At 37.2% G+C, this 10,807-nt stretch overlaps 1 protein-coding gene across 2 annotated transcripts; it reads right to left on the reverse strand.

The window, feature by feature from the left end:
- Positions 1-315: 315 nt before the first annotated feature.
- tmem125b (transmembrane protein 125b) lies at positions 316-10,774 on the reverse strand. Of its 2 annotated transcripts, XM_058764596.1 has the most exons (4): positions 10,248-10,774; positions 5,068-5,215; positions 4,805-4,913; positions 316-1,786 (listed from the first exon to the last, which is right to left on the reverse strand). In XM_058764596.1, the coding sequence occupies exon 4, from the start codon at positions 1,731-1,733 to the stop codon at positions 1,080-1,082; it is 654 nt and encodes a 217-aa protein (XP_058620579.1). In that variant the 5' UTR covers positions 1,734-1,786; positions 4,805-4,913; positions 5,068-5,215; positions 10,248-10,774; the 3' UTR covers positions 316-1,079. The 2 variants fall into 2 exon arrangements, with proteins under 2 accessions (XP_058620579.1, XP_058620571.1); XM_058764588.1 differs by lacking the exon at positions 10,248-10,774 and having other exon boundaries at positions 5,068-5,327.
- Positions 10,775-10,807: the final 33 nt, after the last annotated feature.

A 10,807-nucleotide genomic window follows, 5' to 3' on the forward strand; every position in this document is an offset into this window, starting at 1 on the left:
ATGTTTTTGCATATATTTGTTTTCTTATGATCACAGTTCACACAACACCTCAAAATTATGAAAATCAATCCATCCATAATAATTGTTATCTGTTCTTCCCTGTACTTCTTATTTGCCAGTGTGGCTTTTTCTTTCAATATCTTTCTAAATGTCTAAAAGCCTGTCTTAAAAAAAAGGATGTTCCTATTGAAGTGTGTTCAGTACTCCAGCAAATGAAAAATTACCACACTTAATAATTGAACAAACGTGCTTATGTACATATATTTCACTGCTTAGCATAAAATTAGCACAACATTTTTTTTTTTTAGTTTAGGAATTAATACAATTATGAAGAGCTCAGGACAGCTTAATACATTACACATATACCACTTACATTTAATGCACCTGTATAAACTCTATCATAGATTTATTCAGCAAATTGTGCATACTTAATGTATTGGTCATTCAACAAATATAATAACTACTCTGGAATGTGTATAGAAATAACTGTTGCCATTTAGTTTTTGGCGCCATCTGTAGACAGCTGTGTAGAACAACAGACTTCAAGTCAACATCTGCACTTCAAGTTAAGACAGTCTGACTTTGGAATAGCATACTAGCATACTATGCTTACTTATTTCCACAGAAACAGAGCAAGTTGTATGCCAGTGTGCTAGAAGTTTCTGTTCATTCATCAGATTGGAAATGCATGGTGAAGTTGAATGCACTGCATTCTGGGATCTGGTATTCAAAGGAGTGAATTTTGTTGTACATGGCACATTTTGGCAAATCCAGGTATTCAATTCAAGATTCATTTCCATACAGATATAGAATATTCCTACTTGATCATTTTGACTTCCAACTACAAGTTCCATTGCCTGGTGCTCATAAGACGACACGTAAAATGAGAAATGACAATGCAAGCATTTGAATTGGAGGCGTTTGATTGTCAATAAAGATGTCTTCTAGCCAAACTGCAGGTCTAACAGGTGTAAAATGAACACCAATGAAGCTCATTTATTGTGTTTTACACACCAGTGTGCAAATAGGTCTTAATATCATGTAGGAACCAGAGCCAGATGGAATTCTCGATTCTTCTTTCACACTAAATTCGACTGACTTGAAGTTGAATCCCTCCATGGTCGGTTCCTTTGCCCCGTTACCGTATACACTCTCACCCTTCGTCGTCTTCGCCTTCTTGTGTTTCTCCTTCCCTGCACATTAACCATCACTCCATACACCATCACACCTAGCACCACAGCGCTGCCACTGGCCAGGAGTGTCACGCCAGAGAGCAGCATGTCCAGCTGAGTGAGACTGAGCAGCGTAGTCCCACACACCACCAGTGCCAAACCAGTGAAAAGCAACAGCATGGGATCTACCGTTCCTCCACTGCGCAGCTGCTCGATGCGTCTGCGGCTGCGTATGCAGCCCATGTCTTGCACTGCAGAGCTGAGCAGCTGCTTCATGAGGACCACCAGTGCCAGGAGACAGAGAGTGGAACCTACGCCCAAGCGCCACAGCACCGACGGCCCCGCGGCAGAGGAGGCGGTCGAGAGGAGCCCCACGCCGGCCGAGCCCAGGCTTAGAACCATGGCCACTGAAAAGCAGTAGCACAGGAGAGACACATGCGGCTTGTTGAACCACCATAGCTCCACCTGCTCCTCCACGGCTTGGCGCTGGAGCCACAAAGGGTCTGCTTGCAGACGAAGGGGAGCTCCGGGACTCATCACACTCAGGGGGAGAAGCTCCATCTCCAGGGTCTCTCAGATGCTGCAGTTGTCTGGTGTGTGTATTGTCTCAAAAACTATGTGGTAAATCAACACATTTTAAAATTAATAACACTTTATAATAAGGTTCAGTGCATTAACATTAGTAATGGTGACATCTAAATTAACTGGCTCTCTTCAAATTAAAACAAATATTTAGCATCACTATATCAACCAAAATTATAAACAAAACTAATTCTTATGGGTTAAATCATGTGAAAATTGCACTTTAAGGAAATGTTGGGACGTTTTTTTTTATTTGAATAAAATTAACACTAAAAGAATTTCAAATCACATGAGCCAATATTTTATACTCAATAGAACATAGATAACATAACAAATGTTTAAACTGAGAAAATTTACAATTTTATGCACAAAATGAGCTCATTTCAAATTTGATGCCTGCTACAGGTCTCAAAATAGTTGGGACGGGGGCATGTTTACCATGGTGTAGCATCTCCTCTTCTTTTCAGAACAGTTTGAAGACGTCTGGGCATCGAGGTTGTGAGTTTCTGGAGTTTTGCTGTTGGAATTTGGTCCCATTCTTGCCTGATATAGGTTTCCAGCTGCTGAAGAGTTCGTGTCATGATGTTGTAACAGCTGCAGTATTGGTTTTGCATTGTCCTGCTGAAATACACAAGGCCTTCCCTGAAATAGACGTCGTCTGGAGGGGAGCATACGTTGCTCTAAAACCTTTATATACCTTCTAGCATTCATAGTGCCTCCCAAAACACGCAAGCTGCCCATACCGTATGCACTAATGCACCCCCATACCATCAGAGATGCTGGCTTTTGAACTGAACGCTGATAACACGCTGGAGGGTCTCCCTCCTCTTTAGCCTGGAGGATACGGCGTTTGTGATTTCCAACAAGAATGTCAAATATGGACTTGTCTGACCATAGAACACTTTTCCACTTTGAAACAGTCCATTTTAAATGAGCCTTGGCCCACAGGACACGACGGTGCTTCTGGACCATGTTCACATATGGCTTCCTTTCTGCATGATAGAGCTTCAGTTGGCATCTGCAGATGGCACGGCGGATTGTGTTTACCGACAGTGGTTTCTGGAAGTATTCCTGGGCCCATTTAGTAATGTCAATGACAGAATCATGCCGATGAGTGATGCAGTGTCGTCTGAGGGCCCGAAGACCACGGGCATCCAACAAAGGTCTTCGGCCTTGTCGCTTACACACAGAGATTTCTCCAGTTTCTCTGAATCTTTTGATGATGTTATGCACTGTAGATGATGAGATTTGCAAAGCCTTGGCAATCTGACGTTGAGGAACGTTGTTTTTAAAGTATTCCACAAATTGGAGAGCCTCTGCCCATATTTACTCCTGAGAGACTCTGCCTTTCTAAGACATCCCTTTTATAGCTAATCATGTTACAGACCTGATGTCAATTAACTTAATTAGTTGCTAGATGTTCTCCCAGCTGAAACGTTTCAAAATGTCTTGCTTTTTCAGCCCTTTGTTGCCCCCGTGCCAACTTTTTTGAGACCCGTAGCAGGCATCAAATTTGAAATTAGCTCATTTAGTGGATAAAAGTGTAAATGTTCTCTATGTTCTATTGTGAATAATATAATGGGTCATGTGATTTGAAAGTCTTTTAGTTTTCATTTTATTCAAATTTAAAAAACATCCCAACATTTCCGGAATTCAGGTTGTACTTTTTACAGTGCCAGCATGATGAACTAACAATGAACATCATGTTTACAAGATTAATCTAGAACAATGTTAATTTATAAGTATTAATTCTTGTTTTTTTCTAATGTTGATTTATGCAAGTTTAGATGTTAAAAATGTATATGAAGAAATTAACATTAAAAATGCTGTTAAAGTATTGTTTATTGTTCTTTCATGTTAGCTACTGCATATTCCATTCATGTCAAAGGCAAATGGCGCATGCATTCCTCAAGAAGTACACAAATTGCATGCTGCCATCTTTGCTTTACAGGCTCTCATTTATTTTAACCAATCAACTGAGCCATAGATGCCATGTGACTGATCACTCTATATTTGAACTCTTCACAGCAGACAAAACAAAACAAAACCAGTACAAAGAAGAAAAAAAACCATCACAAATAAAACAAAACCATAATACTTGGTTCTTTTGAATGGTTGTCACAAAAATATGGACCATGTTTGCAATGGAATAATCTGGAATTGAATAATCTACAGTATGTGTATATTACCTTACACTTCACAAATAGTAGGCCCAATTAAATCAGTATGCATATTTACATGCTTAATATTTTAAACAATAATATGCTACATTGTTGTCAAATTAATTTTTTATGTTACATGTTTAATTTAGAGAGTGACATCGAGTTATCATTTTGGAAATAAAAATGGTTATTTTGAATTTTAAATTTTGTGTAAAAATGTCTGAAGAAGAAATACTGGCAAAAAAGGGTGATATGCATTTTAAATTTTTTTTAAAATTTAAATATAATTAATACGAACAAATAAAAAATCAAATTGTAAATATGTCATTTTCACTACACATGATCAACAACCTTTCCCAAACTTTAAGTACTCAAAACTTGCTGTATTTTAAGACAGATATAACTGAAATTAATAACTTGCAGTTAACTTAACTTCATTAACAGAGTCAGATGATTCAGTAACCACTTTGATTAAGTGCAGGATTCATCAGACTGATTCAAAGAGCTTTTGAGTATATTTGAATTATTAAAAGTAAAAAGTAAAAAGCAATACTAAATTATAAGAGAACTTAGGTGCTGTTCCTGCACAATCTTCACAAAATCACAAGCTTGTGAAGTGATACTGTCAGTTCTCAGTGTATCTGTAACATCTCCTCATTTACTTTAGCAAAAGAGTTATGCATCAAAGCTACATTAATGCTTTAGTGTGTGCAACCCAACCTTTATTAAACAATATCACCTATGCCTAAATTACTTAAAAATTGTTTATTCTATTAAGTTTTTTAGCATAATAGCAAATCCAATAAAAGCTTCATAGTTATCACATTTGCATAAAGTAGTTATACCTAATGATATATAAAGTAGTTGCAACTAATGAAGTTTCCTCACCTTTCGTCAGTGCATGTTTCTGATCCTTGATTCAGATTCAGACTCAAACTTTGAAATCATGAAATTTCCACAAACATCATCATGTGTCCTGAACAGCAGTCATTCGTTCCTGTGGAAAAGATGGTCCTGATTTAAAAAGCTACATTTTAGTAAGTTTAATTTGAACAAACACACCATCCTACCATCCTCAAACTCCTCTATTTTGGCAGTTGTGCAGGACTGATTATTGTCACGTCTCTCTTTCTTTCTGTCTTTTTGTTTACCTGTCTCTCTCATGCTGTGGTGTGTCATGGTGCAAGCCGACTGGACACTGGTGCCAAGCACTCGGGACGATGACATACTCCTGCATTGTCTTCTCCTGCCACATTCCACCAGGACAATAAAAGGTTTCTCATTGTCTTCTTTGTGACACTAAACAGCATGTCCGCAAAAGGAGAACACACAAAAATGCTCAGTCTCACACATGTGCACGCCTAGCAGGCAGAAAGACTGACACAGAGAAGCAAGGACATCTTTCAAGGCATTGTGGGAAAAACAATAGGCCAACTGGAGGGACTTACAGAGGGACATCCCACCAAGTGAATCTCTGATGTCACGCCTGCAGCATAATGGACGTTTTGTGACTGTAAGGATGGTGTCATTCACATGACATAAGTTTACTTCGCTTCTGCAACAATAGAGCTCCTCTTCTCAGTGTTTATATGTGCTGATTGTCCAGAATAGCATGTGGCATGTTATTCTTCATAAACCTCCTTCATACAGGATAATATATGAACTGATATAGATTAACAAATGCTAACTCATGTCAGAAGTTGAAAGTCATAGTCAATTTAAAAATATTTTGCACATTGTAGGAAATTAACTCATGAATGAACGTGCAATTGTTTTTGTTTTTTGCTCTATAGTTATTCTGCAGAAACTGGCTTATGACGTTTCTCACCACAATTCAGTTTTGCTAATGTTGAGTTTTTATACTTCTTGAAGAAAGTGTAGGGTTTGGTCAGGTTTTCAAAATTTTCAGATTTGTGATGCACTGTCAAACTTTATTTTTTTATTTATTTTTTTTTAATTTGAGTAATTGCAAATGCAATTTTATTAAATAATATCTAGCAATGATTTTATGTGGCACAATTTTATTGGATTATTCTTACAATTACATATTACTGATGTAATTGTAATAACCCAATAAAATTTAACTACAAAAAATATTTTATGTCATTTATTATGTATGTATATACAGTGGCATGCACAGTGGTCGCTGATGCTAAAGTGCCCTTTAGGTTCAATACAGGTGCCCCTGGACCCTGATTTTGCCCTCGTAAAGTCATTTGCCCCCTGAGTATGTATGTTTTTATGCATTTATTTATTCATTCTCTTGGTCTTGCTTTATGATATTTGTCTGTTGTCTGGCTAAACAAAATTCCATCATGTCCCAGGCCATTTATATTTATATACTGGTCAATAAAGTTCCTGCATTAAAAAAAGAAAAAAGAAATACAAAGAAGAGAGTGAAAGCTTACTAATGGAGGGACCATGTGGGAGGGAGGGAGGGCATAGTATGACCCAGACACTGATGAAAGTGTCTGGTGTCCTGCTGGTTCTTGACTTGTCAGGACTAGAAGTAATTTTGGCTGAGATTCTTCATGCTGTTAAGTAGCGGTTTCAGTGACCTCTTGTTTTACTATCCACTGTCCATTTTTGCCTGGTGACTGGGGGTCCAGACTGGGCTGAGATGGATATACGTAAATCAAAGTACTGTACACTAAAATGGGATGTATTCTATGATAATGTAGTTGTACGCCAATGGAAACATCATGGGCATCATATGGTGTAAAGTGTTCATTAGACACCCTCAATCCATGGCAAGATTTTGTGAAAAGTCAATCTTTCCTCGTGTGATGACGGCTTGTCACAAAGACTTTTTGCTTTGTTGAAGCCCCAAGGAAATGCACATACACGCACCATTTTTAAGAAATTAAGATTAATGAATCCTATAAACTCCCAAAACATGCCTGCACTTTCAACTGTGGAGAACATCACTGTTGTAGTAACAACAAAGCGAGTTCCCTTTCAGTCGGTCACTTGAGAGCCCATACACCTCTAACATCATTGAGAAAAGGCCAATGAAATTGGTCAACAAAATTTACATAGCTTTTACATAGCTGGCCATGCCCTGGACATCCAGGTATAAATAGACAAGCGTGGCATTTGCTCACTCTGTTCTTCAGAGCTTGTGGTGGAAATTTAGATTCTTTCAAGAGATTCGTTCATTTTCAGTTGTTCACCAAAATGATTCATTCAGTTTCATTCACTCATTTGTTCAGACCATTTTTTTCATATTACATAAATATGCCAGCACATGGCAAAAAAGAGTGTCTTATATGTTATGTCTTGAACGTTACTTAACGTTACTTGTTACAAAAAACTGATTTGGCTCTATTAAAATGTGTGCCTACTCATTAAAGGTGCCATAGAATGCATTGATACAATATTTTAAACTGTTCTCTGATATCTACATAGAAGGTATGTGGCTTAGGTAAGGGCAAAAAATCTCCAGAAACGGTTTTACATGTCCATTTACAACCCTAGGATTTGTCCCTAGAACAAAATGGTCGGTTATTACCTTATTTGGAAGGGTCATGAATAATAATGTTGAGCTCTGCTCTGATTGGCTGTTTCACAGGAACATAACATTTATTTCCATGATCTGCCATTTTCGCTATTATCCTTGCTTGTTTCTTCACAATACCATTTGGCTGTGCAGGTTCGGCTGGCGGCTGGCATAGAACATGGGTGGGTATATGCAAATGTAGGGGGTGTAACTATTAGTGATCCCGACTGTAACGTCACAGTCGGTGTTATGTTCTGATTCGCTTATTTTTCAGTGGTCTTTTGCATTTACGAGATTTACATAAGAAGGAGGAAACAGTGGTGTTTGAGGCTCACGGTATGTCATTTCCATGTACAGAACTCTTATTATTCAACTATGCAAAGGTAAATACAGTTTTCCATTCTATGGCACCTTTAAATAAATAAAATAAGTCTAAATAAGTGGTTCAGATGACCAAAGCACAATGTTGACTTGCATAATTAACATTTCAATGGTTTGGTCAGACATTTACATAAATCTGGGATTATGTTAAATGTGTTGTGGAGTGATTCTGTATGTTAAATATGAATATGTAAACAAGCATATGTGCACAGTGCCTATAACTGCGCTTTACATCCGCAGTTATACGTCGAAGACGATCACGAACTCTTCAGCAGCTGGAAACCTATATCAGGCAAGAATGGGACCAAATTCCAACAGCAAAACTCCCGAAACTCATAACCTCGATGCCCAGACGTCTTCAAACTGTTTTGAAAAGAAAAGGAGATGCTACACCATGGTAAACATGCCCCCGTCCCAACTATTTTGAGACCTGTAGCAGGCATCAAATGTGAAATGAGCTCATTTTGTGCATAAAATTTTACATTTTCTCAGTTTAAACATTTGTTATGTTATCTATGTTCTATTGTGAATAAAATATTGGCTCATGTGATTTGAAATTCTTTTAGTTTTCAATTTTATTCAAATTTAAAAAACGTCCCAACATTTCCGGAATTCGGGTTGTAGATCCAACCGTTTGGGAAATAAAAGAACCAGTTGTTGAACGATAATGATGGTGATCAGGAGCTCGGCTCGTGTAGTTTGACATTTTTGCAGCAAAGAAAGAAATTTACACTTTACCATTGTAATGAAAACTGACCCACTACTGTGTTTTAGACTGGTATATTTTGCACTTTACTTGACTATGTACTGAGTACTGAACAAGTCTGAACGAGATCCAACCAATTAAAACCAATTACCTTCACAGCTCGAACTTTAATGCTATTTGCTGACGTGACATAAATGAGACCTAATCAATACTGCCACATTTTTTTTTACATTTTTTAGACAAGTGCATGACATGACTCAAATATAATGAAGTCATTTATAATTAAAAGAAGAAAACTGTTCAAACATAAAACAACAAAAATAAATATAGCTGCAAGCAGTGATGGCGGGCCCAAGCCATCAGCACAAATGCAATCAGGCAAACGGTGTCCAGCGACACATGCATTTACAGTAATTCTCTGGCAGTCTGGTTTTAAGGGATACCACGGAGGCCCTAAAGGGACATGGTGGTGTAAAAATTCGGTGTAGGAGAAAAAAAATTGTTCCCTCGCAAAGATATTTGCATTCCCTTGCAAAACTTTTGCATTCTCTCGCAAAGATATTTGTGTTGCCTCGCAAAACTTTTGCGTTCTCAAACCAGTTGAGTACAGACAAACACTTCCTGTTTGCTTTACGGCTTGCAGTGGTTATACAAATCCATACGTTCACAATGTAGTATTTCATAGAGTTTTATTTTGAACTTGGACTCAAGTATGAAGAAATACAGTCAGTGCTTAGTTCAAGGCACGGTTTTGGGAAATTCTACACTTAATGTAAAACACTGGAGGACCAAATTCAGTACACACCTTATAATGCATACAAACAAGCAGAATAGCCCAGAATATGAACGTAACCTGCTAAATTGCACAGTAAGCATTTTATATCCCATTGAAAGAAAGCGCTTAATAAATGGACTAAGACAGTGGTATAAAATGGCTGAATTCGGTAGGCTATACAGTTTATTAATAAATAGCCTATATACTGGGCTACATACAGGAAAGCAGAGAGCCCAGAATATGAACAGAAAGCACTAAATTGCATATTAAGCATTTTCCTCCCATAAAGAATACACGGCTTAATGAAGACTGTGATAAAAAAGACTAAATATGCCACAGAAATTATTGAAAATATATTACTGTACATGCAAGCAAATGAGCCCAGACTATGAGCTGAATTGCATGATAAGCGTTTTCTTCCCCATAGAAAACCGTGACAAGAAGACAGTGATGTAAAAAGCCCAAATTTTATATATTATTAAAAATATATATGTACCTATGTACAGACAAGCAGGTTATCCATTAAGCCATGTTAAGAGTTTATGTTTTTCTACACGGGAGAAAACACGTGAACTTTGCGCGTTCCGTGCATATTCTGGGCTTGTCTGCTTTCCTGTGCATAATATATTTTATTGATGAACTGTGTACCAGATTTGGTCTTTTTATATTACCGTCCTGGTCCATTAGTGTTTTCTATAACAGTATTCTTTGGGGGGAAAAAAGCTTAATATGCATTAGCGCGTTGCGTTCATGGCTCTTCTGCTTCATTAATAGTTATATTATTAATAATTATATAGCATTTATGAATGTTAGTTAATCATATAATGTAATCATTTTTTATATATTTGTGCATTTCTATAGATATTTTCCTACAAAGACTGGCAGATACCTTATACGTCCTAGTTAGCTGCACACAACACTACTGTCATAAAAGTAGCAGAATATTGTACAAGCAAATTGTAACAATTACCTTTCATTTGTTTCCTGCCACATGACTCTTCTTCACACATTCATCAGTGTAGTCCAGCAGCTCGAACAGTGTCATGTAGCCGAGAGAGTCATTCACAGACATAAACAGTAGACAAGTGTCAGTGATACAGATTTTTCAGACAAAAGATTCAAGCTGCACTTTAACACATACTAAAACAATTTTCACAGGCATTTTATTTTACATTCAGATTATGGAATAAAAATGTAGGTTACTGAACTTACCGTGTTCATTAACTTATGTTCAGTGACCTTTCTCAAACAGCAGCACATAGATGGAAAGTGTCATGCACAACAGATAAGTTTCAGTAATATGCTTTTGTGATTAAATTTATGTATTTCTGTAAAGATTTACCTTCATTGGAAGATGGATGGAAATGCTAAACAAAAACTCATAACTTCTAAAGGTTTGTCATTTTATCACGTCAGCTTATTAATTTTCAATCTTATCGTATAAAATTGTCCAGGCCGAAACACAAGAGGGCAGCAAAACATCCCTCATCACTGAAAAATAAAAGGCCTCAAACTCAATTTTGTTTGAAA

This window comes from Onychostoma macrolepis, chromosome 02 (assembly GCF_012432095.1).
Source record: "Onychostoma macrolepis isolate SWU-2019 chromosome 02, ASM1243209v1, whole genome shotgun sequence".
In the NCBI taxonomy this organism is placed as follows: Eukaryota; Metazoa; Chordata; class Actinopteri; order Cypriniformes; family Cyprinidae; genus Onychostoma; species Onychostoma macrolepis.

What these genes read in the sequence shown, in the direction of transcription:
- tmem125b (XM_058764596.1), bottom strand. Translation starts at nt 1,733, where the DNA reads ATGGAGCTTCTCCCCCTGAGTGTGATGAGTCCCGGAGCTCCCCTTCGT.